Source organism: Phyllostomus discolor, chromosome 7 (assembly GCF_004126475.2).
Source record: "Phyllostomus discolor isolate MPI-MPIP mPhyDis1 chromosome 7, mPhyDis1.pri.v3, whole genome shotgun sequence".
In the NCBI taxonomy this organism is placed as follows: Eukaryota; Metazoa; Chordata; class Mammalia; order Chiroptera; family Phyllostomidae; genus Phyllostomus; species Phyllostomus discolor.
The window spans coordinates 6,425,680-6,449,030 of record NC_040909.2 but is presented as its reverse complement, the minus strand read 5'-3'; the positions used below and the strand labels follow the sequence as shown (position 1 = coordinate 6,449,030).

Genomic DNA, 23,351 nt, shown 5'->3' with positions numbered 1-23,351 from the left:
CCTTATAATAACTGGAAGAGTGTGACCGAAATGTCAGGAAAATGTGACATAACGAAGATGGGTTTTATCTTTTAAAGCTTCTCCCCCACGTTATAAGCCATTCCACGTCCTAAACCAAATACGAGTAAATCACGGTGCAAACACCTTCACTCTCTTACTTCAAAGGGCAGCTCAGTTAACTCTAGATTCCCAGAACAGTCCAGCTTCTCTAGGTTTTCACAGTCTCCCAGCTCTGGAGGAATGCTCTTCAGGTGGTTGAAGCTCACGTTGAGTTCTTTCAGGTTCTTCAAACAGCCTGTCGCCAGAAGAAAAAAATAAAATACAATAAAGCCCATCACAGTGTAGGTCCCTTTAGATCTTTTAAGAGCAGAAAACAAAACAAAAATGCAAAACTTTTGTATAAATGATGGGCTAGGCATCAAACAGAGTTTTGACTTTGTTTTTTAAGCACTTTTTATTAAATGTCTGCTCATCTTTTATCCTGAGCATTTTGGTCTTTGACCTCAGCTTGATTTTTTTTTTTTTTTTTGCTTAGTCTTTATCTACTTAGCCCTCCGTGAAAGTGTAGGTGAGGTGAGTGCGAAGGATTTGTCTTCCATGAAGCTGGGGTCAGGCCCCAGCACCGCAGAGTGTGAACCCCTTCGCAATGACATGATGAATGAAGCAGGAGACGGTGGCTTCAGAGGCTGGGACCGCTCCCGGGGAACACAGCGACCAGCCACGGCCCGTGGGTGGGCTCCACCGAGAAGTGAGCGAGGCTCTGAGATACGCACACAGCTTTACGTATGCAGTCAGGGATCGGAAGAAGTAGACTGTTTGCAGACTGTACGGAATGCGTTTACCTTCGGCTTCATATTTACATCGATTGACTTATGTGGTGCTTCATAAAGAACATGCTTCTAGAAAGAAAAGCCCTTTCTCAGGCAGAAAGTGAACACACTAAGAATAACAAGCGACAACTGGATCAATGGAGAAACACTACCTCCCAAGTCCACCTGGATTGAATGCGTGCACAACCAGTCTGAAACCGGAAACCAGCACGGGAGCAAATACAGCTAATATCCCAAAAATCATGCCATGCGTGTTCCAAGGCACGGGACACTTCAACATTCTTAACCTGATTTTTTTAAATGGGGAGATCAAAATTATTGCTTGCTTCTGCAGAGTAGGCAGTCAAAACACACATTTCTTGGCATTTTATAAATGAGAAAGGGAAACATACAAAGGTAGTATATTGGAGGCAGGGCCATTTCCGAGTCGATTTTGTTGGTCTCACTGTCTGTTGGAAGACTATGGTGTCCCAAATGGTGTGGCTCAGCGGGCTGGGTGTCATCCCACACACCAGAAAGTCACTGGTTCAATTCCCTGTCAGGGCACATGCCTGGGCTTTGGCCCAGGTCCATGGTTGGGGGCGTGCCAGAGGCAACCAATCAATGTTTCTCTCGCTCTTTTTCTCCCTCCTTTCCCCTCTCTCTAAAATAAATAAATAAATAAATAAATAAATTTGAAAAATAGTTTATTTATTTATTTTTAGAGAGAGGGGAAGGGAGGGAGAAAGGGAGAGACAGAAACATTAATGTGTGGTTGCCCCTCACACACCCCCAACTGGGGACCTGGACTGCAACACAGGCAACGGCCCTGCCCACACCTTCCCGGGAGCAGGAGGCGGCGGGGCCCGGTTCTCACAGCACCAGCACCCGCCCACCAGCTGCCTGCTCACCAGCGGCCTGAGGTTCTGCCAGGAGACATACCGATTTCAGCCGGAAGGTGGGAGATTTGGTTTTTGTGCAGATCCAGGACTCTCATCGCTTGGAACAGCTCGATGTAGGTAGGAATGATCTGAATCAGGGTGTTGTTTATGTGCCATTCTCTCAGGTGCGTCTGCTCCCTCAGCGAGTCTGGGAGCTCCTGGAACAGAGCAAGGGCAGCGGTCGGCACTGGGTCCTCGGCGTGGCGGAGCTGAGTGGCGGCTCAGCGTGTGCAACGCCGAGGAACGCCCGCGCTTGTTTCAGGAGCCGGAAGTGAGAGAACGTGCATGGCAGCATCAGACACACCTGCCAGCTGGCCCTCCGGCCGTTTCAAAAAAAAAAAGCAGAGAGACTGCGGTCACCATTAATCTCACAATAAGAGAACAGCCCAAGCTCAAAGCTGCCGTGAATTATTCGAATTGGAGGCCTGGTGAACACTGGTAATCAAGCTCACACCCACGCCAGCCACCACATGTCTTATTTCTTTACAACACGCCAATCCCACATCTTCTAAAAATAAAAGCTGTCCTTGCATTTGATTGTTAAATTCAGGCTACATTTCCCTTCCTTTGCAGTTGGATTTTAAAATACTCAATAAACATCTAACACTTGCTGGGCCAAATTTCTACATGTTTGTATGAGTCTACAGGAAGGGGGAAGCACCAGAGAGACAGAATTCCAGGCTCCGCAGTTGTCCAGGTGGGCCACCTCCCTGGGCCTCGCCTCTAAAGTGACAGTCACCTCCGAAGTCACCTCTGAAGTGACAGAGAGGAACACGCCAGGGGCTGCAAAGCCTCCCCTCACTCATGTCCTGGGTAAAGCTGGAGTGGTGTCGAGACGCACTTAAAGACTGGAAGGCGGCTATTTGTCCAGGCGAAGACACTCCGTTTACTGAGTCTTACCTCTGCAGACAAGTTGAGCTCCTCGCGGAGGGATGGAACAAAGGTGAGGACAGCACACGTGTCCCCAGACCACGCGGCACCATCAGCAAATTGCGGCAGGTGCGCAGGAGGGAGGTGGGGCAAGATCAGAGGGGTGGAGGTGGCGGGGAGTCCACGGGACCCCTTTGCTTGGCACTTGTAATGTGATTTGTGATCACTGCTATTCGATCCGCAGTTAAGCTTTTAACTTATAAAATTACTTTCACACTAAATAGGATTTCACGTTAGTCCCCTAAGACAGGCAGAGTGAGCATTATTCAGGCTCGCTCAAAGAGGAGAACCGAAACCCACACACATTTATATGAGTCCCTAAGGGTCAGGACCAGCTACATAGTTTCAGGAACTAGTGTAAAACAAAATGTAGGCACCTTGTTAAAAATTGTTAAGAATTTTCAAGCCCTGAGCCGTGTGGCTCAGCTGTTTGGGCATCATCCCACAGAGCGAGAGGTTGCTAGTTCGACTCGGGTCAGGGCACGTGCCAGGGTTGCTGGTTCAGCCCCCACAGGGCACATAGAGGAAGCAACCAATCCACGTTCCTCTCTCACATCGATGTTTCTCTCTCTCTTTCTCCCTCCCTTCCCCACTCTCTAAAAATAAATAAATACAGTTTTGAAGGAAAAAAAAGCCAAATTTTTAAGACAGTGGCAGCAGAGCATTCAAGCGAGCACAGCCCCCAGCCCTGGCCAAACCACCCAGGGGAGGGGGGCCCTTCTGATCTGAACCCTACCCCCTGCAGCTGAGCCAAAGCAGAGAGCCGGCTCATCAGGGTGCGACCCCGGGGTCATCAGGGATGAAGGACAAGCCCCAGAGAACCCTGTCCCCGTGAAAGGCACAACAGCCCAAGTTCACTTGCCCAGGGCACACCAGGTGCCGCTCCAATCAGGAGACGGCAGGTCGCGGGCGTGTGCCTCCAAGCAAAGCAGCAGGTGGCGCGGAATGAGAGCAAGCAGCACCTGTAAGCCACAGTTGTCCAGGTGTTTGCGAAAAGAAAGGCAGGTGTTTGTCCTGGCCCCAGAATCTCGGAGGAAAATCGGCTTACAGGGTAAGCAAGGTCACTACCCACTGTGGAGTGTTAGAGGGTGAAAGGCTCCGTTTGTTTGAAAAATTTTAAAGGCAAGAGTTATTTTAAGGGGGGGAGGGGGCAAGCAGCAGCTTTAAGCATTTTAAAGGCTATGCCATCCCGGGCGGGGCCGCTGGGGTTCCGGCTGCTCCCAGCCTGGAAGGGATCCAAGGAGACCCGCCCCCCCCCCCCCCCCCCGCTGCTCTCTCCAGGAGGGCACCGTCTTTGTGGAAACGGACACACGAGAAGCCGGTTCAAAGCAGATACTCCCAGGCTGGATGGAGCGCTGCGCCAGCCAAGGCCAAGGGCGGGAGCTCCCAGAGGACATCAGCGCGGCACCGCACCGAGCCTCCGCTAGCTGCAGACCTGGGAACACCCCGACTCACCTTCCAGTGCTCCCCCGAGAGTTCAAACACAAACGGGCTGCTCCCTTTGTCTCCCGCCTTGGAAGGGGAACTCCGGCTTACGAGGGAGTTCCTTTCGATCTTTTCCAGAAGCCTCACGCTGGTGTCTACGAAGCCATTCCTGCAGTACGCCGCCTGGGGGACGCCTTTCCTCCGGCACTCGGCCACGAAGTTCCACTCCTCCTTGATCCTAAAACGCCCCGCAGCGGCCGCAGTCAGCCTCCGCCGCCACGCCCGCAGCTGCCCTGAGCGGACCGCCGGGGCGCACGCGCAGGGGCAGTCCTCCTGGCCACTCCCAGGCACCCCCACCCCCATCCCGCTTTCTCCCAACCCGTCCTTTCTCGTTCCCTCCACCGCGGTGGGGACTACAGAGGAAACGTAAAACCTCAGAGTCGTGAATTACTAGCAACCTTGACTTTTAACAGTTACAGTTGAGTTAGATGGAGTTCCTGGCTAACATATCTCCCAAAACTACCTATGCATTTGATGAATTACAATTTCCTTGCATAGTGTGTGGTGCAAACCCAAGTTTGTAAATATGCAAGGCCGCAGGGATGTGCTGATCTTTCAAGAGCACTTGGATAGAAACATACAGGCAGTCTCAGTTTATAAAATACCTGACTCGAGAATGCCCCCCCCTCAGCCACCTTAGGAAACTCCTGCGCGGTGGACCTGTTGTCACTCAAAACCTGCGGGTCCAGTAGGGTGGGAGGGGTCTCCTCAGCGCCCCAGCCCCCTCCCCGCCCCCCACCGCTCCTCAGTACCTTCTTGACCATTGTTTGACCTGTAATTTTTCTGGTTTATTCCCCCCGACTGAATCATAAACTCCACGGTGCTGTGACCCACAGCCTGCTGCCCCCTGGATACAGCACAATCGTTAGAACAGTGTTCTGCATGCGGTGGGCCTTTCTCCACTTAGGGATTGTGTGTGCTCTGAGGCTTTGACAGGCTACTAGTCTGAGGTACAAAAACAGAACATGTTGCCCTGGCTGGTGTGGCTCAGTAGACTGAGCGCCGGCCTGAGAACCAGGGGGTCCCTGGTTCAGTTCCCAGTCAGGCGGCACATGCCTGGGTTGTGGGCAGGTCCCCACTGGGGGGGGTGTGGGAGGCAGCCACACACTGATGCTTTTCTCCTTCCCTTCCCCTGTGTCTAAAAGTAAATAAGTAAAATATTTTTTAAAAAATAGAAAGTGTAGCCCTGGCTGGCGTAGCTCAGTGGATTGAGCACAGGCTGGGAACCAAAGTGTCCCAGGTTCGATTCCCAGCCAGGGTATATTCCTGGGTTGCAGGCCATAACCCCCAGAAACCGCACATTGATGTTTCTCTCTCTCTCTCTCTCTCCCCCTCCCTTCCCTCCCTAAAAATAAATAAATAAAATCTTAAAAAAAAAAAAAGAGAAAGTGTTGTAGTTTTCTTTCAAAGCCACCCAACAGACATCGTCCCCAAATAGGTAGCCTGCCCACTTTGATAGGAACCTGGTGCATTCCACTCTCAGAAAAGCATCCGGACCCTACTCGGGGGCTCGGGAGCAGACAGGACCAAGGACTTCTGGAAGGGACAATTCTAGAAACAGGCTGCAGACACAGGCCCGTGTCTGCATGGCCAGGCACAGCACAAGTGCCAAGGGGCAAGAGAAAAGAAGTCCCAGCTGTCTGTGATGACGGCATTACGTAGGGGCAAGGGCATGGGCAGGTTACTGAAGTCCCCCATCCTTGTCTTCAGACCCGGGATAATGATAACCGCCTGACATGACCACCATGCCTACTCACAGTAGTCGCTTAATTATCCAGCGTGAACAGATTGGGAGTTTGCTCGATCCATGCAGTTCATAAAAGTGGAGGACCAGCAATAGACGGTCCCCACTGACACATTTTTTTTAACTTAAAGCATAGAAACACATCCCACTTTGCCAACTCGACACAGGGTCATGGACTTGCCCCCCGAACAGGGGTGCCCGTCAGCACCCCATTCTGCCTTCCCTTAATTAACCACGCCCACCATGCCTCACCCGAGATGCATGGGTGTGGAGCCCCAGTTTGGGTCTCCTCACGGGGCACAAACACGACAGACGGGCAATGCCACCTGGGTGTGCGACTTTCCCAGCTCGTCCTATTTTCATCCGTCGTGGACGGTGTTCATTCAACTGTGTGGTTCCTATGTATCACAAGCGCAGTTTTTCCAAAACGCTCAATTACGTTTTCACCGACAAGATGACTCATTGTTACTCGTGTGTCATGAGTTCACGTAACAGTAGTGAGCTTACAAATCACATCATGACGGTCCAGTCGAAATGGCATCGACAAACGAGTCTTATCTGGCGTGCGGCTGCTGGGTGAGGGCTGACGTGGGTGACGGGGAGCAGCCACCAGTCGCACGGCTCGCCCGGCGTGGAGAGCGTCAGACTGAACTGTCGTGTGTCATCGCTGTCTTCCCCGCGCTGGTGCCTGGGCTGTGTGTGGGTCCTTACGGCTACGGGTGGTAGTTGGTAGGAATCGAATGTCCCTTCTGGGCGACGGCGGGAAGGTGCTGATGTGCCGTCAGCAGGTGTCTCGGACAGTGAGAAACCCCGGAAGAAAGACACCCCCCTCCACCGTGCAACGGTGGCCTGCCCCGGCCCCGCTCACTAAAGCGGCGACACCCGAGTACAGAAAACTTACTTTTCCAAAGCGCTTTTCTCGAGTCTCTCTTCCTCCTTCTTCTGCCACGCTCTGTGCTTCTTGACACGTGTCTCCCACAGGGCTCTGACGACAGAAATGTCGAATACGACCACTTTGTGTCCCATCTTGGGAGCACGAAATTACCTGTTTAAAAAGGCACATGTACGTCAGCTTCACCCACACGCAGAAGCAAAGAGTTTTACCGTGCACTGTAAAGTGAGATGGGAACGAACCAATCGTCGTAAGTTACGACGAAATGTCCTGTTAGTGCAGGGTGGCAGGCGGCTGACGCCCTGCAGGCCCGAGGGTGCCCTGTGTAAAGGCCGAAGTGCGATGACACTCGCCCTGGGGTCGTCTCCTCTAGGACGCCACACTGGCCTCAGCTGAATCGTGGGTGCCCAGAGTCCCCTTGGCACTCCTCGAGCTTCGTGGTCCCACGTCCTATTGAATTTAGTAGCACCTCATCCTCCCAGTAGGTCCTGACACGCTGAAGGGCAAGTCTGACGAGTGCGTCAGAAAACACACACACGCACACACACACACCTGGCTACCTCAGGCTACACACTGGCCACCAGTGAGTGACACAAGCATACACTGCACGGAGCCCCGCTGAGCCCTGTCCCACCTGGGTCCGGCCACACAGCCTGGGGACGTGCCCTGTGAGGTTCTTCTGCAGCGTGAGCCTCACAAGCTGCTGGCCTCTGTTTGTGCATTTCCCAAGGGCAAGGAGAGCCCGACTCAGGCACATCCTAGCTATCGCATCTTAGTGAGACACAGCACAGTGCCTGACACATAGTAGGCGCTCCATAATGTTTGTTGAATGAGTATGTGAGAGAATGAATGAATGAGATGCGAATCAAAGATTTGCATCCAGAATGCTTCATTCTCAGGCCACCCAATGAGCTTTCTCTCCTCTTGTTAGTCTCAAAAATCATCTTTGCTGCTTGTTTTAAGTGATTATTTGCACACTGCAAAAAAATTTTTTTTCAGGACATAAAAGTACATTTCCATTTATTCCACTAAGTTATAGTTATCTCCCTTATCTAAGTGAAATAACTTTCTAGAGATTGTTTTAAACTTCCTAGACCTACAGCATCGAAATCTGGCTAAATCCGTCTTCTGATTCGTACAAACACACGGAGTGCTGGTTGACAGATAGGAGGGCTGTTGAATATTCTCTGCCCAATTCCAGACACTTCTAAATAGCAGTCAGCGGGGATGCAAAACCAAATATTTAATCTTCTGACTCAAGTGTGTCCTCTCTGCTAAAAGCTTGCCAATACAGTGGGGAAACTGGCTTACGTTTGCGCAGCTGAGCATTTGCGGTCCATACTTTTAGTGTAAAGAGCTGAAATGCTGACTGTAATACTCCCCTCTTTCCTTTAATTTCTGACCTCTGACCTCTGGGACTGTCTTTTGTCTCCCTTAAAACCCTTTTACCTGAAGGAGATTTCTAAAAAGGAGCGAGTGATGCAAGTTTCTGCGTGGACATAATGTGTTCAAGTCTCTTGTGTGAATGCCACACACAGGAGGGAAATGGGAAGGTCACATGATAATTCTAAGTCTCACCTTTTCGGAAACTGCCGGACTGTTTTCCAAAGCGGATGCATCATTTTCCCTCTCCACCGGCAGTGTGTGAAGTTTCTCCCACCTTTCCTCAACACTTGTTACTTTTTATTATTATTATTATAGCCATCCCTGGAGGTGTGAAGTGGTGCCCCCTTGTGGCTTTGATTTGCATTTCCCTGATGACTAATGATGCCCGAGCATCTTCTCCTGTGCTTTTTGGCCATTTGTATATCTTCTTGGGGGAAATGTCTATTCAGATCCTTTGTTATTTTTTAATTTTTATTGTTGACTAGGAATAGTTCTGTGTATATTCTAAATGCAGGTCCTTTCCCAGATATCTGATTTGCAAAAGTCTTGTGACTTACTTATTTCACTTACTTGATTCCATCTTTTACTTTTAACCTAAATACACGGTTATATTTGATGTAGGGCTTTGTAGACAGCATCTTGCTGGGTTACTCATTTAACCCAGTCTAACAGGGTCTTTTAATCGGTGTGTTTAGGCAATTTACACTTAATAATTACTGATGGGTTTGCAAATAGGACTACCGGTTAGGTCTAAATTATTATCCACTTTCTCTTTTTTTTTATTTTACTTATTAATTTTTAGAGAGGGAAGGGAGGGAGAGATAGAGAGAGAGAAACATCAATGTGCAGTTGCTGGGGGTCATGGCCTGCAACCCAGGCATGTGCCCTGACTGGGAATCGAACCTGAGACACTTTGGTTCAAAGCCCATTTTCTCTTTGATCCCTGTTTTGTTTTCCTCTTTTACTTTCCTGCCTTGTTCCTGCTTTCAGAACATTTTTTTAGTATTCTGTTTGATTTTCTCTAGTGCGCTTTTTTCTGTGTTTTCCGGTGTAGTCTTTTCTTTGTCCCGGTTGCCCTCGGGAATGTAAGATACCTCCTTACCTCCTCATGGTCGACTTAGAAACAAGACTTTACCACTGCAAGTGAGAGGTAGAAACCCTCCTGCTTGCTATTCAGGGCCCCCCAGCCCCCACCTTTCTGTGCTAGCTGTGCCGGGTACGTATTCTGTCTGTGGGTGTCACATGATTGGCTTTCCATCCTCAAACTTATTTTACACGACTCGTGGGGAGAAAGCCAGCCCATCTCGCCCGACTGGCACGGACCACACCCACCGCTCATCCTTCGTCCCCACGGTCCCGAGTTCCCCTGCTTTCATTTCCCTTCCGTCTAGAACGACTTCCCTTGCCGACTCTTTTAGAAGTCTGCTGGGAACCTCGGTGTCCCTTCATCAGAGGCTCTCTCTGTGTGAAGAGGATGTCTCCCTTCCTGAAGACTATCTTTGCAGAACACGGAACCCTGAGTTGACGATTCTTTTCTTGGAGCGCTCGAAAAACTGCCTGTTTCTCTCCGGCGCCGCGGCTTCTGCCGAGAAATCTGCTTTCATGTGAGTCATGACCCTCCCCCGGGGGTGCAGCATTCTTCTCTCCACACGTGCAAGATTTTTTCCTTTGTGTGGGGTTTTCCCCAGTTTAATTATGATGGACCTGGGCGTGGATTTGTCTGGGTGTACCCTGTCGGAGGTTTGCCTCGTTCCTCCAATCCATAGATTTGACCTTTTTGCCAGAACTGGAGATGTTCAACCGTTAGTTCTGCAACTATTTTTCTCTGCACTGTACTCCTTCACCCCTCCGTCTGGGATGCTGAGAACACAAACGTTAGGTCTTTTGGCGTTTTTCCATCGATTCTTGAGGCCCTATTTATTTTTAGTAAACCTCCTTTCCTCTCTTTTTTTTTTCAGATCGGTAATATCCAGCAATCTATCTTCAACTTCCATATTCCTTCCTTTGTTATCTCCATTGTGTTTTGTAAGCCTATCCAGGGAATATTTCATTTCAATTGTTGTTTATTTCGTTTGGTTCTTTATGTCTCCTGTTTCTTCGCTGATACTTTCCATCTTTCTACTCCTTCTCCAGAGCAGAGGGAGAGCACCCAGGGGAGGGGTTCAGACCTCACTGTAGGAGCTGTGGTTCTCCCCACCAGACAGCAGAGGAATCCCTGGTTTGGTCAGGCTGCTTTGGCTCGCTGAGTGACTAACAGGCCACCCCCCACCCCCTCCAACCCCTGAGTGCAGGTGGGAGACCGGCTGGCCAGCAACCATGGCGTGGGCAGGCAGGGGGAGCCTGGGTACAGGCAGAGCAGGAGGCTTTCAGAATGTGGGCCACACAGGGCCTGGCAGATGATTGGCAGCTTGGTCCGTGACCCAGCAGACCACAGGAAGCCGAGTGCAGGCCCTGCGGATGCAGAGCCAGTCCGGGTACGAGCGTGGACAGGAGGACTTCTCGGCACATGCGCTACACGGGGGCTCTGTTTCCTGGGCCCAAGGGGCTGCAGGAAGGTCACTGCCAGCCACGCTGCCAGGTCGCAAAGGGACCACGTTTGGGCCCGTGGCTGGGGCCGACTCCAGTCGGTGGCCCACCCTGCTGAGGCCCAGCCCACACTCAGAGAGGCAGGGAGCCTCTCCCGACCACGCTGTCCTCTACTGAGAAGTTCTGAAGGACAAACACTTGAAGGATTCCATTGTACCTCGAGGAGCACACACACTGAAGGCACACTTCGAGCCGGGAGGCAACGCGTTGATGACCGCCACAGCAGGTAGCCGCTCCGGTCGGGTCCAGCCCTCCCGTGCCGGCCTGCCCCCTGTGGGGTGTGACGCCCCCATCAGAGGAGGCTTCACCGGGCCGCACTATTCAGCTGGTCCACGCGCTGGTCTGCGCTGGGTGACGGTCTGTCCTGGCGGTCCGTTCTAACAGACTTGGGCTGGGAAGGCTCAGATCCACCTGTGCAACTCGGGAATGAGCCCAGAAGTTCATAATCGGCCTTGCGGGGTTGCTCTCCCAAGCCCTCCACCTCTGTGATCCCCCTGGTCCTTCCAGGTGCCTGGGGCTCCCTTTCCCAGTCCTCCAGCCTGACACCTGGGGCTTCGGTTACCCTGCTTTGCTGGGCACTTTCGACAAATGTACCCTCATCCTAGCCAAGTGGTGAGAGGGCCGTGGGAGGAAGAAAGCAAAGAGACTTTTCTCCACCCTCTGAGGACACACAGCTCCCTTGCTCAGAAAGGAAGGGTCCCCTCCCTCAAAGCTTTCGGTGACTGGAATCTTCCATTCCTACCTTCTCCCACCCCCTACACTGCTACCAGAATCCTAGGTGGGGCTTAGGCAGGAGAGGATGGAGAAGCAGGAAAAAAGCAATAGGGATTCATCCCTCTCTTAGCACTCATCATCTTGGAGCAGACTAGGTGTCTAGGTGTCCAGTCCCGGGTTCCAGGCTGCCACGGGTTCTGCGATGCTTTGAATGCTCCCTCACGCTCCTGCAACCATCCCCTGTCAGAGCCCTCCTCCTGCTGCCCCGCTGTTCTGTCCAGGTGTTACACCTGCAGTGCGTGGGAGAGACCGGGCGGGGCGCCATCTCCTCCCGCCCAGAGCCAGACACCGTGGCACTTCACTTCCCTCTCCCCACTTCCCTCGCGCCGCTGTCTTCAGCTCAGGAACGCCTACGCTGCAAAGGCCTTAGTAAGGCGTTGACATAAAAGCCAGCCAAGCTTCAGCCCAAAAACAAGAGATCGAGGCCCATAGCCAGTAATGGAGAAAAAAAAGTCTTCAAGAGAAAGCATCGGGCAGCCAAGTTTCTTAGAGGCAATCTCGGCACTTAGTCCAAGTCTACGCGTAAAAGCCAACCGCAAAGGCCAGCGCGGTGAACTGCGTCTCAGCCGCGCGGACAGCCCAGCCGGCGAGAGTAATTGAAGCCGGAAGAACCGCTCGCCGGCCCGACCCGGTCTGTGCCGCTCTGGCTCAGCCGGCCATGGCTCCGATCCTGTTGCTGAGTTTCTTTCATTTCCTTAGGCCAGTAAACCCCTAAGCAGTAACCGGATCTGTACATCCATTGCCCCCACGTTAAAAAAAAAAAAAAAATCAAGCCCTGGCTGGCGTAGCTCAGTGGATTGAGCGCGGGCTGGGAACCAAAGTGTCCCAGGTTCGATTCCCAGCCCGGGTACATTCCTGGGTTGCAGGCCAGAACCCCCAGCAACCACACATTGATGTCTCTCTCTCTCTGTCTCTCTCTCTATCTCCCTCCATTCCCTCTCTAAAAATAAATAAATAAAATCTTAAAAAAAAATCATTGCTCCTCATTACTTTGGAGAAAGGTAATGCAAGTTCCCATCTTAGAGGAATGGCCTCTCCTGGACGTCTTTCGGTTCTGTTTTTGGACAGTTGGAAATCGCGATGGGTCTCAGTGTTTTGGTGGGGAAGAGTGTCTCCTGCCTGCCTTCTAACCGTGTTCACCACTTTCCCTGTGTTCTGCAAAGCGGAGAAGGAGGTCCTATTCTTCCACTTAAGGGGGTTTTGAGTGTGTCGGGATTTAAATCAGGGTCTTGCCTGTAAGGTGCTCTGTTTGTAAATGTGTGTAATGAAAACTGGAGACTCGCCCTGGCTGGTGTGTTGCAGTGGACTGAGTGCAGGCCTGCAAACCAAAGGGTCACTGGTTCAATTCCCAATCAGGGCTCATGTCTAGGTTGCAGCCAGGTCCCCATTTGGGGGGGGGGGGGTGAGAAGCAACCAATAGATGTATCTCTCACACATTGATGTTTCTCTCCCTCTCTTTCTCCTTCCCCCCCCCCCAAAAAAAAGTACATAAATAGCCCTTGCTGGTGTGGCTCAGTGGACTGTGAACCAAAGAGCCACAGGCTGGATTCCCAGTCAGGGCTACGGCTTCACAGAGGACACGTGACAGCCAGGTGGACTCCCCCAACCACCACAAGGATGCGCGGCTTTCACCTGGGCCCTCCCTGAATCTGACCCCAAGACCCACGGCTCCAGGGAGACACCGGAGTCCAGTACCCTGCTGGAGACCCAGCTCCAGAAGCAGAAGCACGAGCACACGTCTTCCTAGATCTGGCTGCACTGCCCACGGCCACTGAGCACGTGCAGAGAAGGAAACACCAGGACTGCCAGAGGAGAAGAAAGCAATGACGTCCCTGTGACAGAGGGGACCGTGGCGACCGTGTGGTGAGGATCCTGCCTCTCCAGGGCTTAGTGGTCCAGGCCCCGAGTGAGCATGTCAGCAATTAGAGACTCTCAAAGGTCAGGTTCACGGTGGAAAAGTAAATTCCTCCCAGAAAACCCTTCTGCTGTGCTGCAGGGGTCAGCAAACTTTTTCAGTAAAGCGGAAGATAGTGCACGTGTCAGGCCTTGCAAACCAACAGGCAAGACGGAAGATTTTATGTGGGTACTTACTTCACAGAACAGAGCGCTCAGGGCCCGCCCCTCCCTGCTGGCCCGGGGCAGGCCTGCCCGAGCTGTGGGCACACGTCCATGCTTCTGCCTGGCTGTCACCTGCTGGAGACATTCTCAGGACAAGAGCGGCAGGCCCACTGAGAAGGGCTCAGCAGGGGAGAGCAGAGGGGCAGGGGAGAGGGGACCTGTGGTGGACAGTGTCACTCTGCCCCAGGGACACCCAGATGCCTGCACGTCCTCTCCTCCTGTCATCTCAAGCTGGGCAGCCGGCTGGAGGCCAGGTGACTTGCTCAGTAACCAGCTGCCCAGGGGCCCGGCAGCTGCCAAGAGCAGAGTCTCTGACACGCAGATGGCAGCCGGCGTGGGCCTTGGGCAGCAGCAAGATACCACTGGCCATGTAGACAGGCGCTGGAGGGGAGGGGGATGGGGACAAAGGGGGACGCTGTGACTGGGTCTCCATGGCTCACAGGGCCTGCTCCAGCAGCACCCATGTGCCATACGAAAGCACGTGCCAGGCCCGTGGGTGACAGCTTACTGATCCCAGCTCCAGTGAACCATAAAATAGAAAATATTTTGCTTTGGTGGAAGTGATGGCTTTCCATTATACCCACTAATTCCTTGACATTCTTCCCTTCATAAAGGTAGAGCTTAATTCCTCTCCACCTGAGCAAGGGCTGGACTTAGGGACTCACTCCTTCTTCTTCTTCTTTTTAATTTGAGAGAGAGAGAGAAACATGGGTTTGTTGTTCCACTTATCTGTGCATTCATTGGTTGGTTCCAGTATGTGCCCTGACCAGGGATGGAACGCACAACCTTGGCGTATCGGGACAACTCTCTAAGCAACTGAGCCGGCCAGGGCAGTGACTCAGTTCTAATGAACAGAATATGGTAGAAGTGACGGTGTGTGACTTCTGAGACTAGGCCCTACAATGCTTCTCTCTCTCCCTCCCTCCCTCCCTCTCTCTCTCTCTCTCTCTCCTGCCGCCTCATTGGGAGAAGTCAGCCACCATGTCATAAGGATGCACAAGCAGCCCTAAAAACACCTGCAGCCTCCCGCCAACAGCCACGTGAGCGGAAGCCATCTCAAAAGCTGACCCTCCGGCCCCAGTGGAGATGACGTCACTTGACTGTAGCCCTGCCCAACATCGTGACGGCAACTTCACGACAGGCCCTGAGCCAGAGCCGCTCAGCTAAGCCACTGCAGATTTCTGGCCCTCAGAAGCTGTGAGATGATACACGCTGTTGTTTGAAGCTGCTAAGTGCTGGGGTGGTTTGTTTTACAGTGCTAAATAACCGGTGCGGTGGACAGGGAGATACGAGGCATTTATAAATAGAAGCCTTATGCTATAGTGACATCTGGTGACTATGTCTCCGACTGCTTCCTTTGACATATCCACTGGGAATGTCTCACGCATAGCTCAGAGAAACACGATTCCTTCTAAACTTACCCACTTAGAACAATCCATCCCTGGTTGCCTTAATTCCCATCTCAAGAATGATGCCACGTTTATCTGGAATTCTGCTCCTTTATGCCGCTTCCTGTTTCCTCACTCTGCCCACCCCGTGTGCAGACATGCGTGCACACACACCCTGACATACACCCCCGGATGCACACACACCCCCTCACATGCACACCCCCAACTCATCACCTGAGCCTTAGCAGGCATGCGGTTCTCACCACCAATGTGTGTCACATCTGGCCTCAGTTGTGCAAAACTCGCAGCTGGCCTCCTGACTTCCCACTCACCCGTGTCCGATCCATTTGCCACACAATCGTAACAGTCATTTCCCAAGAACCACATCATGCTTCTTGCCACCTGGCTCAAGTCCTCCAAAGACCACCCTTTGGAAAGAGAGGGAGACCCCAGCTCCTCCCAGGGCCCAATAAGACCCTCCCACTCACCCCCATGTCTGTCCTCGGTACTTGTACCCCCAGCTGCTTCCCCCTCAGGCTGCTCACTGCCCCCTCTGCCTGGAGGCTGTTCCCCATTCACGTGCTCAGCTCGAGCCCTCTCCTCAGCCCCGCCTTCCCGCCCCTTCACCAGAGGCCCCGCCCCTTCACCAGAGGTAGCCCCACTGTTATTTCCTCTCTCAGACTCTTGCTTATTTACTTCACAGCACCTAATACAAGTCAAATTGTTCCGTCCTTTGATTATACTTGATCTGCTCACTGACCGAGCTGAGAAGAGCCACACTCTAGGACAGGGGCAGCCACCTGGGAGGCCCCAGGCTTGGGCTCAGAGCCCACCCCCCCAGGTCAGTCCCCCTGCCCCCCAACACTGAGCAGTCACCCAGGAGCACCGGCTGGAAGGCTGCAGAGGCCGGACTTCTGCTCCTGAACCTCCACGCAGGAGCCCAGGGCTCTGAGCCAGGTTACGAGGTGTGTGTATTTCTGTCCTTTGATTCCTGGGGACCCTAAATGCCGGACATATAACGGCACTCACTACATGCAGAAAGGCAAATGCCCTCGCCTCCGAGTTCTCCATCTGGAAGGGAGAAGCCTGCCGAAAGGGGTTCATTTCAACGCAGCAGCGTGAGGATTCGACGCCAGACCAGAGCTGCTGCGGGGGCCAGAGGAGGAGGGATGCCCTCAAGTGTGGGTGTGAGGGGCGGGGGGCGGTCAGGGGGCGGTCCCGCAGGCACCCCGAGGAAAGGAAGTCATTTCCCACGCTCCCTCCCCACCCCAGGTATGCCGGGATCACTTTCAGACCCATCCGCGCCCCCGAGCCAGAAGGCACGCCTGGAAAAAATGTCCCCTGGCATCAGGACACATGTTTTCACTCACATGTCATATGCCAGGGTACCAGACGGGGGCAGGGGGCGGGGACTTTCTGGTCACCTTGTCCTCTCCTTTCCTGACAAATGATAAACTGGACTGGGAAGGGAGGGGTGGAGATAAGGCCAGTGTCTGAGAGAATCTGTGGCAGAAGGATCTAGGGTGTGTAGGAGGAGGTCCAACCAAGTCCATGGTCCAGGTGCCAGGCCCTCCTTGGTGCTCCCTCTTGGAGGTCTACAGAAGGTCAACAGCCAAGGTGGGAGGGGGGAGGGGGAAAGAAGCCGGTGTCAGACAGTCACCTGAACTAGCCATGGGGAGAGAGGCCTGGCTCCCCTCCTCCCCACCTGCCCTTTGGGGTCCTCAGGGCCCCCCTTTCCCGTGGGCAGACCAGCCCCGGGCCTTCTGCAGCCTTCTCCCAGACCTATCTGCCTTGCTGGACCCAAGGGAATGACGGTGATTGGCGGGTATTTCTGGTGACACCAAGGTGCAGTGGAGACCCCAAGGCAGACAAGGCGCTTTAGTGACGCACAAAGTCCGTTCTGTCCTCACAGGAGGGTATGGTCTGGCCCCAGAGTGAGTTTTCTGATAGAGACAGTCCGGTAAACAAAAGCTAAGTGTGCGAGTGATGTCGCAATATTTCAACCCAGAATAGGGACAACCCCATCAGTAGAGTCGCAATATTTCAACCAAATTCTGAATTAAATCACATGTTATGTCACATGATAAAGTATCCCTGGGGACTCTCATTATATTACGGTAATTTGTTAAGCTAGAAATGGTGGGGGGGGGGCGGCGCAGAAGCTACCGATGGGATTCAGAGAACAGTCCGAGTGGGCCGGCTGGGGCTGGAATCCTGCTCCCCCCACCCCCACTGCTGCATGCCCCTGAGAGGGACACCCAGACTCTCTGCACCCCGGCGTCCTCACCCAGACACGGGTGTGACCGCAGCTCTGAGCTCACAGCGCTGGCGAGGGGATCACGTGCGACAATTGTGTCAAGTGCCTAAGACAGTACCCCGCCCCTAGCAAAGCTCAAAAATGTCCGTTATTTTTTTTTAAAAAGAAATCAAGACAGACATGGTCACCAATTACATGTAAGACAAAAACGAGAGGGACATGGGCATCGGGGGCATTTCCCTCCCCGGGGCCTGGTTAGCAGGGTACTTTGGGAGGGCGCCCCAGCCCGGAGCTGCGGGAGGGGCTCGGGTCCAGCAGGAGAGCCGCCAGCACGGCCCAGCTGCCTGCAGAGGCGGACGGTCCTCCTCTGGGTGCGGAGCACGGTTTCACCCTCACCCCGCAGCCAGGGCAGAAGGCAGTCTCAGAGAGGAAAGGCGTGAGCCATCCCTTTCAGGGCACTGAAGAAGTCACAAACAAAGTTGATTTATCTTCCCTGGACTGCCCTTGGGACCACGAAGTTCTGAGCTTGGCCTTGGGCACCAGGGCAGGGTGCTGGGAGTACCCACCACCCAAGGAGCAGGAGTGTGGCCACCCCGCCACAGCAGCAGCCGGGTCTCCTGCTCCCCGCCTCACTCAGTTCCAGTCCTTGCCCTCAAACGCGGATTACGGTGTAATCCTCCACCTTGCGTGCCCCGTTGGGGATGTTCACCCCTGTCCTGCCATGGGAAAAACATAAACAAGGGGCGCACTGCCCTGTCCTCCCGGCAGGTGCCACACGACGCCGCCCTCCCGGTCCCCGCCATCGCCCCGCGTTTCCGGAGCAGCCGCTCGCTCGCGCCCCCGCGCCCCCAACCACGACCGCCACCTACCCGTGCCCGCGCCGCAGCCCGAGCCCTGCCGCTGCGCCACCCTGGAGCCGGAAGCGCTCCAAGAGCCCGCGCCGCCGCCAGTGCGCTAACAGGCTATATTTGTAAGCGGCAAACCTGATCTGCAGGACATGTGCTGATAAACTGTCTATCTATTCTACGTGACTCAGCCGGCGGGAGACAAAACAGCCCTTGGAGGGAGGGCTTGGCAGCGCGCGAACGGCCAGCCGGCCAGTGTGCGCCGTAGCCCGGGATTACCTGCACCTCCCGGCAGGTGGCGGGCCGTTTGACATTGGAAATCCTTAAGTGTGTCGCCTAAAACCGGCCAGAAAAGGGAAAGGGGCCGAGCCTCAGCACTCTAAGCTAGGAGCCGCACAAAAAGCAGGGTAAGAAAGCCAAGCGACCCAGGGAATGTGAAATGGTTTTTTGGTTTTTGGGTTTTTCCCAACGGTTGAAGCAACAGATGTGAAGGCCTTGATTTTATTCTTACAGGGTTTTGGGGGTTTTTTTTCCTTTTTAATTTCCTAAGATATATGTGAGTTTAGGTTCTCTTTAGCGCTTTGACTCCCTGGGAGAATATGATTTGTTGATATCCAACATGTGACAATTTGACAGTTAGCTAATCACTAGGAATTGAATAGGAGCCCCCAGTCCACACAACACCCGCCCCCATGGCAACACCCCTCCCACACCTTGGCCCTGAACAGAAAACCAGCTCTGCCTCATGCGTGCGCCCCAGCTCTCACTACAGAACGGCTCGGTTTTGAAAGGACTAATTTCTAGGTAGAACATTTTCTATTTGTTGACATTTACAATTGGTGGCATTTATAATTGCTGACACAATTATCATTTTACATTGTATACTGAATTGATGGGGCACAAAAAAAATCTTTCTGTTAAATCAGATCTCTAAAGTGTTGGATGTGCTTTTTACTAGTTAGCATAGAACGTTTATAGTTTTTCTCTTTTGATAAATAATGTAAGTTACCTATTTAGTAACTAGTGTTCGGTGTGGGTTTTGTTTTGTTTAACTTTGCCTTTTTGTGGTATTATGAACCAAAGAATAAAAATGGAAAAAGCGGTTTCAGTTCAGGTACTATTTAAATACTCTTTCAATTTTCTTTTTCAATATTTTATTTGTTTATTTTAGAGGGAGAGCAACATCAATGTGTGTTTGCCTCTCACGTGCCCCCTACCAGGGACCTGGCCTGCAACCCAGGCATGTGGCCTAGACTGGGAATCGAACCGGTGACCCTTTGATTCACAGGCTGACACTCAATCCACCAAGCCACACCAGCCAGGGCCTATTTCAACTTATGAGAGCTAAATATTCAAAAGCATACTCATATCTAAGCGGAAATATTTTCCCCCATAACAGCATCAAAACGCAATGCAATGCTTCAATGGTATACATATGGGAGAAGTGGGCCGCTGTACGGCCCGGGCTCCTTCAACTGCAACGTGTGCCCAAATGGGACTGAGAAATTCAGCAAAGGAAAATGCTTCCCATACATTTGAGTTTCAGATAAACAACAGGTCATTTTTACAAAAGTAGGTCTCAAATAGTGTGTGTCATACTTACATACACACACAAAAATATTTGTCATTTATCTGAAATTTAAGTGTAACTAAGTACCCTATATTTTATCTGGAAACCCTTCGCCCAGACCTCCAGGGAGCAACTGCTCAACATGTACAGGGTTTTACTGGGGCAATTTAAACATTTCGGGATGGGGTAGAGGGGCAGCGGCCCCACACTGTGAGTGTACTGAACGCCCCTGATTTGGTCACTTTACAACAGTTGATTTATGCCGTGTGACTTTTTATTTCACTTAATACATAAGCAGATAATAAGTAGAATATGTAACATTGGATATTATATATAACAAACATAATATTTACTGGTAATAGGAATCTTTATGTTGATGATCCGAAGTAATCTACAGATAAACTAGAAGACTTGGTAAGTTTTATGGGCTGAATTGGATCACGTCAGAATTTATATGTGGAAGTCTTCACCTCCAGGACCTCAGAATAACTATTGGAGAACAGAAATAACTGTTGGAGACAGGACCTTTAAAGAGGTAATTCAGATAAAATGGGGTCATATGGCTGGACCCTAATCCAATATGACTGGTGTGCTCACAAGAAGAAGAGCTTAGGCCCTGGCCGGTGTAGCTCAGTGGATTGAGTGGCGGCCTGTGAACCAAAGGGTCGCTGGTTCCATTCCCAGTCAGGGCACATGCCGGGGTTGTGGGCCACGTCCCCAATAGGGAGCACGTGAGAGGCAACAACATACTGATGTTTCTCTTGATCTCTTCCTTCCTCCCTTCCCCTCTCTCTAAAAGTAAATAAATAAAACCTTTAAAAAGAAGGAGAAGAAGAGCTTACGACAAAGATGTGCGCACAGAGGAGAGACTGGGAGAGAAGAGCAAGAAGGCGGCCGTCTGCAAGCCAAGGAGAAAGGCCTCAGAAGAAACCAAACCAGCAGACGGCTTCGTCTTGGACTTCCAGCCTTCGGAACTCTGAGAAAAGAAATCCCTGCTGTTTGAGCCCCTCGGGGTGTGGCATTTGCTATGGCAGCCCGAGCAGACGGATAGAATGAGGAAGTTTCATCAGGTCGCCTGGATACAAGGGTGCAGATATCTGCACCCACAAAGATGGAAGCAAAAGACACCATTTCCTTTAACATTAAAAAAACAAACTTTTTAGCCCTGGCTGGCATAGCTCAGTGGATTGAGCGCGGGCTTCGAACCCAAATGTCGCAGGTTCGATTCCCAGTCAGGGCACATGCCTGGGTTGCAGGCCACGGCCCCCAGCAACCACACATTGATGTTTCTCTCTCTCTCTTTCTCCCTCCCTTCCCTCTCTAAAAAAAAATAAATAAAATCTTTTAGAAAACACAAACTTTTAGGTATAATCTAACAAAAACGTACAAACCTCTATATAGAAAACTATATAAATGACTGAAAGAAATTAAACAATACCTGAAGAAATCTTCATGGACTGGAAGGCTCAATATGATAGCAATATTTATTCCAGCTCCCCTCTGAAGAGTCGATGCAGTGAGAAACTTATTTAAAACTTAGGTGGAAATGTAAAGGACCGAGTACAGTCAGGATACCCTTGGACATGAGCCCAGAGGGAGAGCACCTGCTGTGCCAAACACCCAGGACCTTTACCGAGCCACAGGAGCGAAGACAGAACGGCCTTGCACAGGTGCGCCCGCCACGCAGAACAGGGCATGAGAAAACCAGCTCACACACGCACAGTCGGCGGACTCTGGGTGAAAACGGTGTGGTAGAGCAGTAACGGGAGAACGAGTTCTCCAACGAACAGGGCTGAATGAACGGGGCACAGAGTCACCGACATCGCAATGACTACGGAAGGCGACAGATGGGTACGAGACTTACTGCGATAGCTTTGTGAGGTATATAAATGTTGGGTCGCTATGTTGTGCACCTGAAGCTGATACTGTGCATCAACTATAGTTAAAAATAAAATGAAAAGGCAGTGCTGAATCTGTGTATGGAGCCAACGCCATGGAATACTATACAGCAGCGAACATGAGCAAACTTCTGCAAACACCGAGGGTGACTCTCACCGACACACAGCCCAGCAAAAAGAAGTAGACGTACACGCACAGTTATACAAAATTTCAAAACCACAAAACCACAGGAAACCCAACCTATGGGGTTAGAAGTCAGAAAAGCAGCTAGCTCTGGGAAAGGGAGGGGGATGGTGTTTGTAAAGAGGCATGAGGCGCTTGTCTGGAGTTCTAGTCTTAATCTTCTTGACCCGAGTAGGGGTTACGTGGTACTCACTTGGGGATCCTTCACTAGCTTGTAACCCTTATTGTCTGTACACTTTTATGAATGCTTCATATAGTTCAATAAAATAGTTTTTAAAGTATTAGTACTCATTTGATAGTGCTGTGTAATGAGTTCCCACAAACTCAGTGGCTTCACACAACATCATTTATTGCATCACAGCTCCCAGAGGTCAGAAGTCCGGCGGAGCTGGGCTGAGTCTCCAGGGCGGGGCACCCCGCAAAGTGCCTGGGGTCGTCTGCACACAGGAAACCTCCTCACCAGGGCACTGGGATTCATTTCTGAGACGGGCTGGGGTTTGCACTCCCACGTCCTCCACTCGCACGCAATCCATTTCAAAACCTCTAATAGCTGTGAAGCATGCCTGGGTGTAAACAAGTACCAAATCCACTTAGGAAGCACTTTAAATGAGATTCTGCAGGTGTTGTGAGCCCCAGTGGGACCCCAGCTTGCCTTCCCAAGTCTCACTCCTGGCAGTCTGTCTGTCTGCCCGCCCATCCAGCTGTGTGCTGGGGCCATTGGCCTTGGGACCAGGAAGTGACTGCCTGAGTCCACGTTGTTTGATAACACCAAAATGACACTTGGCAGAGACTTCTGGGTTTGTCTCATCAGCGGGGGGAGGGGGCAGGAGGAGGGAGTAAGCGCCGTCTGGGACAGCTCTCCCTCCTCACTGTGCTCAGCACAGAGCAGTGCAGTAAATATCTGTTGAATCTGGTTGGAAGGAGAAAAATCTTGCTGAGAAAGAATTCTCAGGCATTGCCACGTCTCAAAGTCTACGTCAGACTTTCCCTAGCCTAACACGGTTTCCAGCGAGTGCATCCAGGTGGTCTCGTCTTACACAAACGGCGAACTCTCTTGAATAAACCCCGCCCCCCCAAACTCAGCATTGCTTGGAATTCTTGGGGTTTGTTTCTCTCCTTTGTTGTAGCTCCCGGCTCCCGGCTCAGGATCGGAAAGTGAGGTGTTTTCCCGCGGGGCTTCTCAAAGTCCTGCCCTCGCCTCGCCCACGCCCCTTTTAGAAACTGGGGCCCAGACTTCACATCCCCAGCCGATGGAGTGAGATTTAGCGAGAGAAAGCCAGCACTAGAGAGAGGGTGGGGAAGCCGAGATTTCCGGGAGAGCAGGTTTCTGGACCACCGTCTGGGGGAGAGAGGGCAGGGGGTGAGCTGGGCGAAAGGGAAGAAAACAAGCAGTGTACGGTCCAGCGTTGACAGGGAGGTAAACTCTGGTGATGGGGTGGGGGGGCGGGGAGGGAGGGAGGGCAGCACGCAGCGCCCCTCAACCAGAAACCAGGGAGGCCCAGAGCAAATGGCCCCTGGGCTGTCTCCAAAGACAAGCCAGTTCA

General features: G+C 52.1%; 1 protein-coding gene across 1 annotated transcript in view; it reads right to left on the bottom strand.

Annotated features, from left to right (window-relative positions):
• Positions 1 to 18,439, bottom strand: part of LRRC2 (leucine rich repeat containing 2) — a 28,616-nt gene extending 10,177 nt beyond the window's left edge. Inside the window, exons 1-5 of the mRNA XM_028518775.2 lie at positions 18,180 to 18,439; positions 6,811 to 6,954; positions 4,136 to 4,343; positions 1,752 to 1,908; positions 159 to 295 (exon numbers count right to left, since the gene is read on the bottom strand). Of these exons, the coding sequence (XP_028374576.1) occupies positions 159 to 295; positions 1,752 to 1,908; positions 4,136 to 4,343; positions 6,811 to 6,935 (627 nt within the window). The 5' untranslated portion in view covers positions 6,936 to 6,954; positions 18,180 to 18,439. The remainder of the gene's footprint in view (positions 1 to 158; positions 296 to 1,751; positions 1,909 to 4,135; positions 4,344 to 6,810; positions 6,955 to 18,179) is intronic.
• Between the last annotated feature and the right edge of the window lie 4,912 nt (positions 18,440 to 23,351).